Source organism: Suncus etruscus, chromosome 12 (assembly GCF_024139225.1).
Source record: "Suncus etruscus isolate mSunEtr1 chromosome 12, mSunEtr1.pri.cur, whole genome shotgun sequence".
NCBI classification, from domain to species: Eukaryota; Metazoa; Chordata; class Mammalia; order Eulipotyphla; family Soricidae; genus Suncus; species Suncus etruscus.
In genome coordinates, this window is record NC_064859.1 from 3,448,982 (window position 1) to 3,467,500 (window position 18,519).

At 50.8% G+C, this 18,519-nt stretch overlaps 1 protein-coding gene across 1 annotated transcript in view; it reads right to left on the bottom strand.

Moving 5' to 3' along the window:
• Positions 1-1,086: 1,086 nt before the first annotated feature.
• BMF (Bcl2 modifying factor) overlaps positions 1,087-18,519 on the bottom strand; it is a 19,033-nt gene continuing 1,600 nt past the window's right edge. The window contains exons 2-4 of the mRNA XM_049785227.1: positions 17,876-18,172; positions 16,484-16,632; positions 1,087-1,246 (exon numbers count right to left, since the gene is read on the bottom strand). Of these exons, the coding sequence (XP_049641184.1) occupies positions 1,145-1,246; positions 16,484-16,632; positions 17,876-18,167 (543 nt within the window). The 5' untranslated portion in view covers positions 18,168-18,172 and the 3' untranslated portion in view covers positions 1,087-1,144. The remainder of the gene's footprint in view (positions 1,247-16,483; positions 16,633-17,875; positions 18,173-18,519) is intronic.

The following is an 18,519-nucleotide window of genomic DNA, read 5'->3' on the forward strand; positions in this document are numbered from 1 at the left end:
TCATTGTTTCTCGAGCATGCACTTCTCAGCTAGCCGAGCTGAGCAGTGCCTGCTTCTTCCTGTGTCCGACTAGGTATGAAAAAGGAAAGGGGGTAAAGGGGAGGAGGTATGTTGTTTCCATGGAAACCAAGGAGTCTGGTTTCTCTAGGGCTGACTCTTCTCTATGGGATGGCACCCCATTGCCCAGTCTCACAGTAACCCCATCCCTGGGTGCCCTAGAGCACTGATACTGAGGGGAGTCTGAGTCTGGCAGCTGGTTCTTCTGAGAGGAGCTGGAGAAGGCACAAGGTGCTGGCTACAAGCATGCTGACTGGTGATCTGGCTCGTCCACGTTAACACCCAGCCGGTCCCAGGTAGCCAGAGGTGGCAGGGCCCCTCCATCCTGGGGCCTCTGAGCATCCCCATGTCGGAGTGGAGGCCTATGGAGCAGTTTTAGTCATTTTGTGGCACACTGAGGGGTCCTTGGAGAAAACCCTCCCCTCCCTGATGTCTGCTGGAGATGATAGGGGCTAGATGAGAATCCCTGAGCCCTTGGCAGGACCCGTAGAGGCTCAGAGTCGTTGTGGAGCCATGACTGGACATCTTGTAACTTGGCTGAGTTACACAGGCTGAGCGGTCCGTTGCAACTAGGAGTCTGACCCAGTTTTGGATTTTTTTAGCCTAGTTCCTGTGGAAAAGTCCAGCCCATTCTCCAGAGCGCATCTGACAACTGCGACTGGACACATGCTGTGCCAGAGCCTTTGGGAGGTCCTCTCATCCCAAACAGTTCAGCCTGAACTTCAACAGTGTTTGACAAAGGCCCCCATTCCTGGTCGCGGCCCCAAACAGGGAATCAGACCCTGCTTGGGTATGTCTTATGTACACATAGAGAGAAAAATCAGGCTGGAGCAGTGGTGCAAGTGGTAGGGCACTTGCCTTGCACACGCTGACCTAGGACGGACCACGGTTCGATCTCCTGGCTTTCCATATGGTCCCCCAAGCCAGGAACAAATTCTGAGCGCATAGCCAGGAGTAACCCCTGAGCCGTCACCATGTGCACCCCCCAAAATAAATCCCCACAAAAACAACTTCATAAGACACAGTCTCAATCCTCGCTGATGTCCTTTCGCTTGTGCCCCCTGTGGAGAGGGCAGGCAGCCCAGCCTCACCTGGGACCTGCCCCGTTCTGGTTCTCATCTCTGTTCAAAGCGAGGTTGTGCAGGAAGAAAAGAACCTGCCACCACATGCGATTTTGGTTCTGCTCCTGCTGAAAGAAAAAAAAAAATCTTTGTGACTCCTAACCATAGCCTAGGACCGAAGGGCTTATGATTTTCAATAAAAGTTCAGATCTACAAGTCTGAGGGTTGTGCTTTAATCCTATCAGCACGGCCAAGTTATGGGGAGGGGGCATTTGAGGTGGGAGGACAGAGATAGTAGAGTTCTCCAAAAACAATAGCCGTTTTAACATTGAAAAGAAAAGACCGGGCTCTTTCTGCACAGTGCACAAGAGGATTAAACTTTTCCCCTGCTTGCAGGATTTTCCAGAGTTTAGCCAAGTGCTGCTTTTAATCAGATTGGCTCCTGAGCCCCTCAAGCCTCAGCTGCATGAACAACAAACTTGCTTCAGAGAGAAAGAGAAGTGCCCCCCCCCACTTGCCCCCACTCCAAAGTAACACAGAGAACAAGGGGGGAAGGGAGGGTGCCTCCATCTGCAAGTGATTTGACACTGTGAAGGTCAAAGGGTTAATCTTCAATTTAAACCACACTGCTGAGGCAGCAAAAATCTGATTTCATCCAGTGCAAACACGCGCGCACACACAGAGACACACAGACACACACAGACACACACACACAGACACAGACACACACACACACACACACACACACACACACACACACACACACACACGACACACTCTTCGCTTGTACGCCCGCCCTCTCTCCTTTCCCAGCATCTCCGGCTCTGGGCTGCCCTTTTTATAGCTGCTCTTGACAGTAAGCCATAAATAATCCCTCTTGGAGCGCGCTCCTACTGACTGGAGCCAATTAAACGTTAAGCAAGAACATACTTGAAAACAAAACAAAAACAAAGAATGCACACCACTCTCTGGAGGTTATCCCAGGTCCTACTGTCAGGCGGGGAAGCTGGGGGCATAGGTCGAGGTCAAAGGTTCCCATAATGGTGCTGGAGGCCCTGTCCACACAGGTACCATTTTCCAGGGACCTGGAAGGAGGCCCCAGGATGCTGGGGAGGCGCTCTTTGTTCTCTCTTTATCTGCCAGGGTGGAAGGACTGGGCTGGGGCCCTTGCCACAGGGGTTCCAGTGGACAGAGGAATCAACACCAGCAGCCGACACAGGCTGGATCTGGGTGACGCCAGCGACCCTTTGGGGAAGGGCAGCTGCAACCTTCTCTCAGGTTGTCCCCAGCCACAGCCCCCACCTGGCAGCTACGAATCAGAAGGGAACAGAGGAAGCACGTGGCTGAAGTCGACTGGGAGCACTAGCCTGGGGGATAAGCTGAGCCGCATGGGTACCCGTAGCCCTATCAGGCTGCCCTTTGCCTTCTCTGCATGGCCTCCTGCCTCCCCTTTATCCTGCCTTGGCCAACTGAGCCAGAGAGGTGGGATGCTCACTAAAGCTGTCACGCTAGGGGGGCCCAGCTCTCATTGACGATCTAAACAAAAGTCTCTTCCCTTCAAGAGAAGAAGCTGGAGAAACCACCCAGAAAACTGGAAGAAAATCAGGGTGCGCCATGGGCCAGAGGGGCCTGGCAGGCAGGCGGGTGGCAGAGGAGAAGGATGGCTTCCTTGTGTTTGGTAAACAAAGATGAGTGAAAAAGAGGAAACACACCCAGCTTAACAAAATCTGGTTAGAATAAAGCAGCGTGAAAATGGACTCAGCTGCAAATCCGAAGGCTAGGGCCTGCCTGCAGCAGCTGGGCAGAGCGCCCCTGCCTATACACGTCCCACCCCAGCTGCTGCCCAGGACAGGTGCAAAGGTCATGTCGAAGCGCGGGAGGGGAAGCCAGGAAGGATGGGTCCCCCGAGAGCCATGCTGCTGGAATTCCAAGTCTCCTCAGGTGCCTGCTGGAAAAGGTCAAGCCCAATCACTGTGCTCGGTAGTCACAGTCAAGCTCTGCTGCGAGTATTCTAGGTTCTGCTGCTCCTCAGAGCAGAATCCAGCAGCATATCTGGGAGCTTATGAGAGACACAGACTAAGAGAATTATAATGGGCTTTTTTTAGTAGACCCCTGGGCGAAGCAGTGGCTTTCAACCTTATGGTTGCAGTCCCCTGGACCAAGGCTTGAGACCACCGTGTTAAATAGTGACAGCCTTTTTGTGGGCTGAAATCAAATTTCTGTTCATCAAGTCTGTGGACTGCTGTATTAGAATAGGCAACAGCATCCATCCGACTCCTCTGGTCCTCCTCAACAACCCCAGGAGGCAGTATCACCGCTTCATTTGACAGATGCGATCATTGAGTTTGAGTCATTTGGCCATCTAGCTAGTCAGTGACAGAGTGGACAGAAGCCATATCATCTGGTCCTGGAGCCATCACAATGAAGACCTTTAGCAGCTTAGACATCCCCTCTAGGCCACTTTTCTCTCAATCATCAATAGCTCAAGAGTCAAAGGAGAGGGACCAGAGGGACCGCAATTTTGTGAGGCAGTACACAGATCAATGACATCCCTGGGGGCCTCCGATTCTTTCTAAACTCGCTTCAAGGTGGCTACCAGCTGTCTGGATAAACTATGGGTCCTGAGGTCTCTGGGGAGGAGGAACTCACATCCATCATCTGTGGGTGCTGGGGTAACCAGAAGCAGCTGTGGCCAAAGATGGCTGTTAGACAGGAAGGCTTAGGCTTTCCTGAAGACACTGGCAGACCTAGGTGCAGGGGGCAGGGCACATATTAACCTTTGAGAAAGATCCAGGTTCCAGGTCAGCCGCACGACTCAGCAATCAGCAGTGAAAGCAGGTGGATGGATGGCTCTAGGATCCAGGGACTAGAGGCTGCAACAGATGGGATCTCTGGCCTCAAAGGAAAAATGCTGATGTTGTATTACGTCAGTGGTTCCCAAACTGGCATCACAGACCCCACTGAGGTACCCAACTCATTTAAGAGTTCCCTGGTAGGGGCTGGGAAGGTGGCGCTAGAGGTAAGGTATCTGCCTTGCAAGCGCTAGCATAGAATGGACCGCAGTTCGATCCCCCGGCGTCCCATATGGTCCCCCCAAGCCAGGAATGATTTCTGAGCCAGGAGTAACCCCTGAGCATCAAACGGGTGTGGCCCAAAAACCAAAAAAAAAAAAAAAAAAAAAAGTTCCCCAGTCTTGGGGCCAGAGCAATAGTACAATGGGTAGAGAGTATGTCTTGCACACAGCCAACCTAGATTCAATCCTCAGAATCTTTTATGGTCCCAGAGCCCACCAGGGGTGATTCCTGAGTGCAGAGCCAAGAGTAACCCCTGAGCATCAAAAAGAGTGACCCCCAAACAAAAACAAAACAAAAGGAATCCTCTGGTCTCACCTAGACCACCTGAGTCAAAATCTCCAAGGAAAAGGTCTAAGAAATTGTATACTGAACAAGCTCCCTGAATGACACTTTTAAAATGAGAAGTAGCACTGTCTGTCTTTTGTTTGGGTTTGGCTTGGGTTTTAGTTTTTGCAATGTTCAGGGTTTACTCTTGGCTTTAAGCTCAGGGATCCCTCCTAGAAATGATCGTAGGACCATGTAGGGTACAGGAACTGAACCTGAGTTGATCATGTGCAAGGCAAGTGCCTTAACCCCTGTGCTGTCTCTCTGGTATTCTATTCTAGACCCTCTATTCTAATATCATTGTAAGCTAATTGTTGAAAAGTGGGAAAAGAGAATAAATAAGAAAATTGAGAATAAAATCACTCATGATCTTATATCCTAGAAGAAAATGAATGCTCCACGATTGGAAGTTTTCTTCAAGTTCTTTCTCCATCTCTTCTTGCCAGATAATCACTTGGCCAAGCCAGTGGTAAATCTTGCCCAGGTGGTCGTACAGCAGCCAGGCCACAGAGAAGCTTCTATTTGGAAACTCTGGAGGTGCTTTCCAACCCTAAGGCTTTGAGATTTGGGCTTAGTCATCTATAATTGTCCATAGGATTATAACTCAGAAGGCTGTTGGTCTGTGGCAGGGAGGAGGGCCCAGAACAGACTGTCCCCCAAAAGATAAGCTGGGTCTTACTGCTTATCTTACAGCTGTGAGGCTGGCAAAACCTAGCACAGAAACTGGCCAACAGTCCCAGGAGCCCTTTTCTCTGGGGACAAGCAAATGCCACAGATATTCCACTTATATTCTCCTGCTACAGGGCAGACAATCCCTGCCCCCATACACAAAAAACACACACACAAAACCCTTTACTAAAAATAAGTCAAATCACAGCTCTCTTCCAAAAGCTACTGCTTTCTTTCTTTCTTTCTTTCTTTCTTTCTTTCTTTCTTTCTTTCTTTCTTTCTTTCTTTCTTTCTTTCTTTCTTTCTTTCTTTCTTTCTTTCTTCTTCCTTCCTTCCTTCCTTCCTTCCTTCCTTCCTTCCTTCCTTCCTTCCTTCCTTCCTTCCTTCCTTCCTTCCTTTCTTCCTTCCTTTTTTCTTTTTGCGGTCACACCCATTTGATGCTCAGGGGTTACTCCTGGCTAAGCTCTCAGAAATTGCCCCTGGCTTTGGGGGACCATATGGGATGCCGGGGGATCAAACTGCAGTCCTTCCTTGGCTAGCGCTTGCAAGGCAGACACCTTACCTCTAGCGCCACCTCACTGGCCCCAAAGCCCTACTTCTTATATCAAATAATAAAACATAACTTTTCTTAATAGAAATTAAACAAAGGAGGGGCCAGAGGTAGCATGGAGGTAGGGTGTTTGCCTTGCATGCAGAAGGACGGTGGTTCAAATTCTGGAGTCCCATATGGTCCCCCAAGCCTGCCAGGGGCAATTTCTGAGCATAGAGCCAGGAGGAACCCCTGAGTGCTGCCAGGTGTGACCCAAAAACAAAACAAAACAAAAAGAAATTAAACAAAGGAGTTTGACTATAAAGAAAAATGATTTGGGGGCCGGAGAGATAGCATGGAGGTAAGGCGTTTGCCTTTCATGCAGAAGGTCATTGGTTCGAATCCCGGTGTCCCATATGGTCCCCTGTGCCTGCCAGGAGCAATTTCTGAGCATGGAGCCAGGAGTAATCCCTGAGCACTGCTGGGTGTGACCAAAAACACACACACACACACACACAAAATGATTTGAAATTTTGAAGGGAGACAAATGAGAGGAAGCAAGGAGGAAGGAAATCAATAGCATCAAATGCCCACAATCAACAAAAGAGCAAGAACTGAGTAAGTGGGGCCCTCCAGGAGAGGGAGAGTAAGGGAAGGGGAGAATAAAGGAGGAACTAGGAAAGAGTCTGCCTGGCGTCTGACTCCATGCACCTGGCCCAGTGCCCAGCACATAATCTGAGATCAATGAACTTGGTCCCTTGGAGCAAGGCCCAGAGTGCCACTGAAAGGTGAGGACCCTGCTTAGCAGGGGCTCTCCGAAAGCAGTCAGGGTGCCCCAGGAGAAGGCTGGGATGAGGGGGTGGGAATCTGATGGTAATTTAAATTTAAGCCAGACCCTTCAAGGGTCTCATAGTCAGAGAACAGGTCTCAGGCCAAAGGGTAGAACAAATGAATGCCAAAAGAAAGGTCTGAAAAAGGTGAAGAAAAATTCTCTGTTTAGGGACAAAGGAAAAAGGACAGTGGGTAAGAGAATGGCCTTGCAAAGACATGGCACCGTTTGATCTAGGTACCTCTTAGGGTTCCCCAAGTCCCACTAGGAGTAATCCTTGAGCACAGAGCCAGGAGTAAACCCTTAACACAGCCAGGTATCGCCAAAAGAAATATTCTTTCAGGCCAGGCATGTGGTCCAGCAGAGTACAGGCCTCACCTGTGTGCCACCCTGGGTACCATCCTCAACACTAAAAAATAAACAAGTAAGGGCCAGAGAGATAGTCTACCATCTACATGACTATCTCTGGTTCAATCTCCAGGAACACATATGGTTTCCAGGGTACTACCAAGAGTGATCTGGAGCCTAGAGCCAGGAGTAAGCCGGGAGCATAAGGGTGTGACCCCCTCCCAAAAGAACAAAATCCTCACCCCCTCCAAATAAGAACTAAAAACAGGGGTCAGACAGATAGCTTAAAGGACTCAAATGTGGGACCCCTAGGGTGGGTTCAATCCCTGTCACTGGATGGTCCCTAAGCACTGATAAGAATACCCCTAGCCCCAGCACTGAACCAGGCCCCTCCCTTCTGGTATAGATGAGTGAGGCCTTGAAACAAAAACCAAAAGCAGAAAGAAAAAGAAAATTCTCTTTAGTTAGAGTCAAGTTTCAGAGACTTCATGACCTTGGTCTCCCTTCCTTTTTATGATCAAGGGCTGATGGTGGTTACCTGGAGAGTGTCCAAGTCTTCCCCCCAGTATGTGAGGTGGCACATGGGACAGGCAGTAGAAATTCAACAAATGTACACTGGACTAGGAATAGACAAGTCAGCCTGGCGAGATAACCCACAAACAGCTGACGTCTGGCGAACAAAAGATCCACTTGCCACGACTGTTAATTGGATCAGCCTGCAGACTGTGGAGAACCCCACAGGAATCCCAGGAGGTCACCCCAACACCTCCACTCATTCCCTTGGGGAAAACTTTTTCTTTTCAAGAACTGGCTACAGCGTCTGACAGGTTACATTACACAAAACAAACTCTGTTTAGACCCATTTAGGTTTAAAGAGCATTCTCCATCTTTGGATAAGCAGCTCTCTCTTTTTCTCTCTCTCTGGATCCAATTTACACCTTTGGGGACTGTATATATCATCAGTATCTTAGATGCCCCCACAAAAGCCAATGCAGAACACCCCCAAAATACAGAAGAAGGAGCCCAGCCATGCTGTGGCTTTGCTTTGAAAGAGGTCTAGAAAGTTCCCAAACAGGATGCAATGGATGCTGTCTCAGACTAAGAAAAGAACACAGGGTTTTCAGTTTCCTGGGTGAACCTCACCAAGATCTCAGAGATAAGCATGGATTCTATGAAGCCCATTTTACAGGCTGGGAAGCAAAAGTAAAGTTTCCCCCAAGGGAATGAATGGAGGTGGCGGGTGGCCTCCTGGGATTCCTGACTTGTGACACCATAGTTCTGCTCTTTCAATAAAATATTACAGTATGTTTATTTGCATTAGGAAGGTGCATTAATGATTCAACGAGAAGTGCCACAGAACTGTTCCCTTAGTATGTTTAAAGACATTATTTCCAGATCATTAACTATTTAGTAAGGATGCTGTGGACCAGAAAACAAGAAATGAAACCTTCCAAAGGCAGAGCTAACTAAAGATCAAACAGAGATGAAGCTAAAATGGGTCTGAAATCAAAACATCAGATCGTGTTCTGAAGTCATTCTCTATTCTGAAAATTCTGAAAATACAGAATTGTGTAGACCCTGCTTCACAGGGCGAGATACTCCATAAAGTGATGTTTTCCCCCTTCCCTTCCTTTCCCTCAACCTGTCTACACCCCCACACTCCCCCGGGGTTGAAGGAAAGAGCCTTGGGCTGAGAACAGGAGATAAGAGAGCCTTTAGGAAAATTCCACTGGAAGGAAGTGGGAGAGATATTTTCCCTCAGTGCTTTTATCAAGCACCCAACTGAGCAAGGAGTTCTGAAGGCTGTGAAGATGAGGAGAGAAAGCCTCTCCTTGTGATTTTTCCCTGTGAGGGGATTTTGACCTGTAAGAACATAGAGCTGACTGTTCCGAAGGCAGTACCAGGAGGGCAGGCAATGGGGTGTCTTCACGTTCAGGACCGTGCTTGCTGAATACCAGCAGGCTTAATGAGGAGAGGAGAGGAGACTGACTTTAGGATCAGTCTTTTTTTTTTTTTTTTTGGTTTTTGGGCCACACCCGTTTGACACTCAGGGGTTACTCCTGGCTATGAGCTCAGAAATTGCCCCTGGCTTGGGGAGACCATATGGGACGCCGGGGGATCGAACCGCGGTCCGTCCTACGCTAGCGCTTGTAAGGCAGACACCTTACCTCTAGCGCCACCTTCCCGGCCCCAAGGATCAGTCTTATCTGTCCAGTCCCAGCTTAGCATCTTTGGGGTCACATGGTGTGAGCCTCATGCCTCGGATTCTCATCAAATGGAGCTAAGGAAGTGGACACTGCAAGGCGATGCAGGTGATAAACTGAAAAAATTACAGAAGGTACCAGGTCTCATAGTAGTACCAGCCACTCAGCTCTCCCGCCTGGGGATGAGAGAGAAACTGGGCCTCCTGGTAGAAGGAGCTCACAGCACCCACCCTTGGATGGCCATCCCTGACTGGCATCAAGAGAAATTCCTGACTTTTCACTCTGAGAAGGCTTGTGTCAATTCCAGACCTTCTGCCTAGGGCTAGGAGACAGCTTCCTGGGCTCAGGACACCCAGTGCTTCCAATGCTGTCAGCTCTGGATCCATCAGTGGAGCAAAATGGGAAGGAAGAAAATACTCCCTGTCAGAGCTTCCTCAGCCCAGACAGTGGCACTAAGGGCCATGGAGACCACTCCAGCAGCTACACGGAGAAATAGCACAGCGGTAGGGCCTTTGCCTTGCATGCAGCTTGCCTTGCACAAACAGACAGTGGTTGAAATCCCGGCATCCCATATGGTCCCCTGTGCTTGCCAAGAGCAACTTCTGAGCACGGAGTCAAGAACTCACACCACTGGGTGTGACCCAAAAACCAAAACAAAACAAAACAAAAAGGACAGGCAGTCAGGGACCAATCAGCCCTCAGCAGACCAACAGCAGGAGGGCCACCTCTAATGAAATAGAAGCCACTGGTACTGACCATGAGGATGAGGATTGGGCACAGGGCTGTGCCATATCACCCAAGTTCCCTGCTCTGCATTTCCTTCCATTTTAAATGTCTCTATCAGCCTATGGGGGGGGGGGCACCTTCTTAGGTACTGAAGAAGCACTGGAAGTGGTAAGTGTGCTCTTGTCAACAGCGAGAGAGGGGCCCAAGGCGGGCATAGATACTGTGGTATGCCTACAAGACAGTGTAGGAGGAGCCCCAAGGCTCTGACTTCCAACCTGGGGGCTTTGCAGCTGGTGCCTCTAGAGCAGTGCTTCTCAATTATTTTTGTCATGCCCCTTAGAAAGAAGAAAACATTTTTCATGCCCCCCCCTCGTCTGTAAATAGTATCTTTATTTAAAAATAACTTTAACCTGCAAAAAAATATATATATATATATAAAATAACTTGAGCTGATTTTTCAATCAGAGGTGATGTCTGGATGAATGGCTACAATGAGCACATTTTGCAATGCATAGCTTTTAAAAGCAGGATTTGAAGGAGGACACAGCAACTCTCAGCTCTAGAGACATGCAGAGACATAAACACAAGGCTTAGTTTGTTATGACAGTGTTTGCCAAGGTCAAATGTGCTCCCCTTTACGGAGCCTCGAGCCCCCTCGGGGGTAAGCCCCACTATTTGCACTGCTCTAGAGCCTCCCAGTGCCAAGTTCCTGGGGTGGGGACAAGGTGCCCTGAGTCAGGAAGATGGTGGGACCTCCTTCCTCTCTTCTTCACCACATATACACTGAGAGTTGTCATTTTGGTCATAGAACATGCCCTCTTGGTTGCCAGACAGGGCAAACCAAACATTGTTCTTTATCCTTGTTTTTTCAGTGTCTCCCTTCCATTCCCCAAGCCTCAGCTCCCTCAGTTTTACACACACACACACACACACACACACACACACACACACACTCTCTCTCTCTCTCTCTCTCTCTCTCTCTCTCTCTCTCTCTCTAAAAGCAAAAATCAACTCCCATCCCCATGGCTTGCACTCTCTCTCTCTCTCACTCTCTCTCTCTCTCTCTTTCTCTCTCTCTCTCAAAAATCAATTCCCATCCCCATGGCTTGCACTCTCTCTCTCTCTCTCTCTCTCTCTCTCTCTCTCTCTCTCTCTCTCAGCTCCCTCAGTTTTACACACACACACACACACACACACTCTCTCTCTCTCTCTCTCTCTCTCTCTCAAAGCAAAAATCAACTCCCATCCCCATGGCTTGCACTCTCTCTCTCTCACTCTCTCTCTCTCTCTCTCTTTCTCTCTCTCTCTCAAAAATCAATTCCCATCCCCATGGCTTGCACTCTCTCTCTCTCTCTCTCTCTCTCTCTCTCTCTCTCTCTCTCTCTCTCTCTCTCTCTCTCTCTCTCTCTCTCTCTCTCTCTCTCAAAAATCAATTCCCATCCCCTTTGGCTTGCCTTGGTCAGGAGGGAAGGAACTATCCGGAACTACAAGGCTCTTCTCCTGGAAGAGAGCACAGTCAGGTGCAGAGTTGTGTGGGGAACTGGGCCTCTAGTCAGCCACGTTGATGACTCAGAAGCTAAATATAACGAGCGGTATAAACAGAGCCAGCCACAGAGCAAACACAGGGCCCCCGAGCCCGGACACTGGCTCTCACGCACAGCCCTCCCCTCCCCCAGCCCTGCCCTGGGCAGATCTCCCACTCCTGGGAAGAACCAGGCTCCCCAGGGTCCCTTCGCACTCGAGGGTGAACATCTGGGGGTTCTGTCCACAGCACAGCCCCACTGAGAGCCTAAACAACTTCCTTGGCCACCGTCTGAGAATTGCCCAATGCCCAATAGGAGAGAAGCCCCGAAAGGTCAGGAGGCAGTCAGAGCTCTCAGAACAAAGGATCCAGACCACTGGCTGCAAAACTGCCAGTTAAATGGTGCAAACACCACTTTAGTCGCAGCCTCTCAAAGAGCTCTTCAAGAACTATAAAACTTAAGAACTTAGAACTGTAAAGTTCTAAGCAAATCTCCACATTCCACAATGTCTATCTAGCCAGGTCTTAGTCGTGGTATATAATTCAATCTTCTAAGGTTTTTTTTTTTTTTTTCCTTATTCCTGCAAAGTAAGGACAAGAAACAGACTTAGAGAAGGTTAAGGGTTGGCCTAAGAACACAGAAGTTCTTTCTAAGTTGCAGAGTTGGGATTTACACCCAAATTAACCTCTGATTCCAGGATCCCTTCTGTGATATTGTAACTAAAGTGAGTTGAAATGGAGTAGTGGCTAACATTTCTTGCAGATTTGGTTTTACAGAAAGTCAGGGGGCTGGGAAGGTGGCACTAGAGGTAAGGTGTCTGCCTTGCAAGCGCTAGCGTAGGACGGACCGCGGTTCGATCCCCGGTGTCCCATATGGTCCCCCAAGCCAGGGGCGATTTCTGAGCGCATAGCCAGGAGTAACCCCTGAGCGTCAAACGGGTGTGGCCCAAAAACCAAAAAAAAAAAAAAAGAAAGTCAGATCACTATTCAGGTTATTTCCAAATCTGATCTGAATGAAGCCGCTCCTGGATCAAGGGAAAAAGTCCCTTTCAAAAAGGGACTCCTGTAGCCTATTCACGGGAGGGTTCACCAGAGCTACTCTTCTTTGTCAGAAATTCTTGGCTTAACATTATCTAGTTACCATTCCAAGGGTCAGTATGATATCACTGGGCCAGGAGACTTTCCTAAGAGAAGGGCCACACGGTATCATGTGGCAGAGACTGGAAGAAAGCAGGTTCAGCCTCTGGTCAGGGCAGCCCAGGATCCCCCTTGAGGAAGTAAACCAGTACCTCTTTCCTCCCAACAGAAACAGACAGACGCCCTCAGAGCCCAAGTCATGGCAGGCCATGGTCATGAGACTACTGGGCGGGTCACTGTACAATGTAAAGAGGAACCCTTCCAATCCTGAGCAGCCAAGGAGGTCAATGGTGAGCCCTAAAGGACAGGTTGTGGCCCTCACTCACTCGGCCTGACAATAGTCCTGCTTTGGAGGTTGGAAAACTCAGCACAAGCAGTTCCTTGATATTCTGCCCCCAGTTCCTTGCTCATGCCCCCCTCTTCCCTGTACTCCAGGGGTCTCCAACTCACGGCCCTCGGGCCGTACAACACTTTGTGGCCCTGCCCTAGAGGAATCTTTTTTTGTTTTGTTTTGTTTTAGTTGTTTGGGTCACACCCCCCAATGTTCAAGGCTTACTACTGACTTTGCACTCAAGGATCACCCCGACTTTGCCTCCTGCGGCCCCCTGGTAAATTGAGCTTGAGACCCCTGCGTGTACTTCCTCCCTCTCCTCTCGCTCATGTCCTTTCTTTCCCACAACCCCTTCTCCCACAGCAGTTCATTTGGTAGCTGGCCTAGATCTTTGCCCAGTATGCTCTTTTAAGAGATATGCTGGGGGGGGGGGGGGAGTCGGAGTGATAGCACAGTGATAAGGCATTTGCCTTACAAGTGGCCAACACAGGTTTGAATCCTGGCATCCCATATGGCCCCCAAGCCTGCCAGGAGAAACTTCTGAGTGCAGAGCCAGGAGTAACCCCTGAGTGCCGCTGGGTGTGATCCAAAAGCAGAAACAAAACAAAACGAAAAGTAATGTGCTAGGGGGCCTGAGATACAGTATAGCTGCCCACTTGCCTGCATGTGATTGACCCTAGCTCTATCCTTGGGGCACAATAGGGTTGCCCAAGAGCTGCTAGGAGGGATCCCTGAATACAGCGCAAGGAGCAGTCCCTGAGTACTACCAGGGCTCACAAACCAAATAAAATCAGAAACTAGAAAAACAAGTCATAAGAACTGTGATCAGGTTCTCATATTCCCTCCAGAATCAGGTAGCACAGCAGGTCTGAAAGAGAAAGGAGAGTACTCAGGCCCTTCCACCCTCTCATTGCCTCTCCGGGCATCTTCCTTGGCTCGATAAGTTCAGGTGACAGTGATGGGAAGTGATCATCATTCTCTGAGGAGAAAAGCTCAAGGTTACTGCCCAGAATGAGTCTTGTGTGGACCTGGTTCCTATGGACAGGGCAGGGAGAGGGCTGCTGACAGAGGCTGCTCCACATAAGGATGAACTTGGAACGTGGGATGGAAACTAGGCTTGTAAAGGAACAAGAACAAATATGGAGTGGGGGTAGGAACAAGCACTAAAGAATATGTGCTGAGTGCCTGGGAGGGTCACAAATATCTTCTCAGGCTTCTCTGTAAAATGCACTTGTTTTGGCTTTCATTCACAGAAGAGGAAATGGATTCTGAGATCCACTGACTGCCTGATGACAGACACTCAACCATGGAACAAGTAACTTTGAAGCCCGAACCTAGAGACCTCATCCTAAACTCCCTCCAGTCTTGTTTCCTTGCAAAGCATCAGAGAAGAGGTGTGACAACAATGCTTTCCAGATATGAAATATTCAACTGGAGTTTATATAGTCATCAAATCCAGACCATGGCTCACTGTTGACAACCAGCTGCTCAAGTCCCCTGAGTATCAGCAGCCCCTCTGTTGAGACCATGGTTTGGGTGGCCCCTTCCACCCCCCACAGGATGGATAGCAGAGGTAGTATAAGCAATAGAGAAGAGGCAAAACCCTAGCTCTTTGTCTCCGTGCAATGGAAAGTCTGGGCTGTAAAGCCCTCACTGGCCAATCTCCTGCTCTGACAAGACAGAGGAGGTGGTTGGCAGGAGAGTGTGTTTGGGGGGGAGGGGGACACAGGGAACTCAGGCCAGCTGTTTTGGCCCTTAGCCTGCTGGGGTGACTGGCTGTTTGAGAGGCCAGCATCCTGTCTAGATCTGAACTATACCCTCCAAGAGGTAGCAGCAGGTTAAGGGGGGAACTGCAAAGCAGCTCAGAGCTACATGCGGGGAACAAACAATATGGATGGAAGAGAGGGCAGTGAACTGCTCAACCTGGCTGGGAAGGTACCCATGATGCCTGAGCCCACAGGGACTAGCCACTGGAGGAGAAAATATTCTGGAAACACGAAGTGAGGAAGCTTTCTATTAGGAATTGATGAAGCTGCCTTCCAGATGGTTCCACCGAGGATGAAGGAGTCCATAGTCCGGTGTCCTATCTGCCTCAGCACCCAGACTGGAAACTGGGAGTTGGACTCCTTTCATGGCCTCTCCAACCCAGAAGAGGGAGTAAATGAGCAAGGAAAGAGTGCAAGAGACCTCAAGAAACCAAGAATCAGAGTGAGTTCACTCACTAAGGGGAAAACTTTGAACCAAGTTTCCAAAAAACAATCAGAGGAAGGCACTAAAGTGTGGGACCTGAGGAGGTGGCCAGGCTACCTTACTATCTGTTTAGGATCCCCCCACAGGCCCCATTTCTCGACAACTACAGGACTAAAACAGTCAGTCAGTCACCAGGCCAGGTCAAGTCACGTTTCCCTCAGAAGCACTTCTCACCCCCATGGCCCATTCTCAGGATACCCAAAGTGAATTTCTCTTTCTCCTGGTGCCAGCAACTATTTGCCCTTAAACCAAAGTTACTATTCCCTGGCCCTCTGAAGTTACCTTCAGCATCTGCCAAGTTTTGGGAAGTGTGCTTATTTACTTCCTGCAGGCACACAGACACAAAAAGAGACACAGACATTGACACACACACACACACACACACACACACACACACACACACACACACACACACACACACAGCAGGGAAAAGGTCCCAGAGTCAGGAACAAGTTTGTTCCCAGGTGCTGTGTCTTGGTGTCAGCCGTGGTTGCTGTGGCTGGGATTCGCTCCCTGCCTGGGCAGCCAGCCAGAAAGGTGGCCCAGAGAAGAAGGGTTAAGTGCCTCAGGGGTTGGCTCAGACAGCGGCTGCGAAGCCGAAGCCGAAGCCGAAGCCGGGCAGCCTCCAGCCCATGGCACAGAGGGCTCCTGCCGCACGAGCCTGCCAGCCGCCGCCTTTGTTGATGGACTCTGCCACATGTTCCACTGACACGCGATGCTCCGCCCTGGCGGGGCTGTTGCCAGGCGGCCGCCAAGCACCCGGCCCAGCACCGGGCAGCAGTCGGTCCAGAGAGAATCTGGGAGGGAGGCCCAGGCCCAGGGAGACAATGCGGAGCAGCTTCCCCAGCTGGAAAGTGTCAGGTTGCAACCGGTTCCCCCACTTTCCCCCACTCGCTCAGGACCATCCCTGGGCTCCCTCCAGCTTCCCACTGTGCCTCCTCTGCCTGGCACCCAGGCAGTCCAGTTGGATTACAGCGCCCTGGAAAAAAAGCATCTGTCTTCTCCTCCCTCTTGGTTGGGGGACCACATCCAGGGGTGCACAAGGGCTGCTCCTAACACTGTGTTTGGGGGGTTCTTCCTGGCAGTGCTCCAGGGGCCACACGCTGCACATGCTGGAACCCCCAGTTCAAAAAAGTGGGCACTGCAGGGTCCCTTGAAGCTGCCCAACACACTCCCTTTCGGTAAATGAAGAGCAAACCTGGTCTCAAGAAGACAGTTTTTCAAGTAAGGGCTGCTGAAAGCCGTGTCACTGGATCCCAAGGAAGCATCATCGGGACCTTAGATGGCTCGGAGCACTCGGAGGAAGGGAAACCCGAGAGTCAAGGCCAAAACTGTGAGGACCACATCTGGGGCCTGGCAGACAGCCGTGTGCCCCACTCCCACCGGATCCCACAGGAAGTCCTCCCAAGTCCCCCGACATACTTGCTCCATGTGAAGCTGATGGAACTGGTCTGCGATGCACTGAAGCTTTCGGGCAATCTGTACTTCCGCACGCTGCTGCCCCTGCCCTTCGCGGGGCGGCTCACCCAGGGGCAAGCTGGCAGGGAGAGGGAGGCGATAACCGGCATTGCCTGCAGAGACAGAGGGCCCACATTTTAAAGCCTTCTCCAAGACTTGGGTGTGAAGATAAACCCGACTCAGGAAAGGAGGGGAAGCTTAGCCTGTTTTATTGGGGTACTTAAAATCTGGATGCCTGGTGTGCCTGCTGCGTGTCAGAGTTGATGCTAGGCAAACAGGAGGGGAAGGGCAAACAGCCCCCCTCTAGATCTCCCTTATCCCGGGCACAGGTAGCATGACTGGGCCGATTTGCCAACCTCTCTCCTTATTTACCAAGCTACACTTGACCACTGTTTACAACTCGAGTAGCAATAGGAATTCCTGCAGCCACAGGCTTAGCTCCCCGCTCTGGAAGGGCACCAGCTGTTCCAAGGTAGAGAGCAATGCCAGAAAGAAGAAAAAGTCAAACCAAAAAGCAGCTAAGGGTGAGTAAGTAAACTTAGAGCCACCGGGGCGGGGCTGGCTGAGCGCAGGCCAGAGCGCTGAGCTGCGCCCAATGGCCGCCAGGGGCGCCCGCTTGCCCCCTTGGGCTCAGCACCCCTCCAGAAAGGCAAAGCCTGGAGCTTCCTGGGGGCAGGCTCCCCGAGAGAATCCCTGCATCAAACCTCCTCAAGAGTGCCTCGGCTTCATCCCCCTCCCTCTGCCGGCTACTGTGCTAAAGGGGAAAACAGGTGGAGTGTCCAACCCTGCCCTTTGCCAGAGGAGGACGTGCTGGTCATAAAACTAACCATTTAAGCCCACGAATGGAGGGGTCTTGTCTGATTGAGCCCAAAACAGCCCCTTGCTGGCAAGGATCCCAGCAAGCCCAAAGCCTCTTTCTCCACTTCCCCTTCCAAGCACAGACGCTCCCAAGTGACTACTAGAAGTCACCTTCTGTTTTCAGGAACCTTCTCTCCAAGAAGGGATGTTTGGGGGCTTTTTGTCCCCTACCAGGATGCAGGAATAGGGTGGAGGTGGAGTGGGAGATAAAAAATGAACACCCACATTCCCTTCTTTTCATTGATATGAACTCACTGTCGACTCCCTCCAGGAAGAGATGAAAGAGCAAAACGCCTAGAAAGGCAACTGTCTCTTCCTGGGGCCCGAGGGGTTCAAAGCAGTGAGCAGTTACAGGCAGAGAGACAGAGGGTCAGATTCAAGAGTGAATGCCAGCCACTCAGTTTGGGGAAGGAAATAACGGAGGCAGGTTTGGGGAGGGAAAGTCCCCTCTTTTCCCCCAGTCTCTGAGGGAGGAGTCCTGAAGCTTAAGGCACTCACCGTAAAAGAGGCGCTGGGGTTCCTCAGTCACCCCACAAGGCAACATGACGCCCTGACTTGGGGACGCAGGACTGAGGGTCTGGGTGGCCTTGTCTTCCTGGCTGGTGGGTCGAAGTCCAGGGCCGCAGCAATGGGTGAGAGGGAAGAGCTGAAGGCGGCCTAGGGGGCAGTCCAGCTGGCTCTGGGCAAACAGGTGGGCAGAGAGCAGGCTGCGGGGCTGCAGGCTGGACTCCCCGTCCTCGGGCTGGAATACATCATCCTCCAGCTCCTCCACGTACTGAGGTGGCTCCATATCCCCTGTGAGGGCACAAGGCATGCCTCTGGGATCTGCCTCCATCAGTTCCCCATCCTGTCATCCTTCTCGTGGGACTGGACCCAGCTCTGGCAGACAGGCAGCCTAGTGACTGGGCCCTGCCAGAGGACCCTGGATATGGACTGCCTCCGTGCTAAGGGATTCTCCAGAGCCCTTCTATGGGTCTGCCTAGGTTTGGCCTGTTCTGGCCCATCTCAATCACTTAGGCTGGCTGCGATGGACTCAGCTACAGCAGGGTAGGATTAGCTGCTGCAGGCTACTTGGGGAAGTGTTAACAAGGGTAGCCTCTATGGCTGAGGAGGGCAGAATTCTGGGTGCAAGGGCTGGCTGC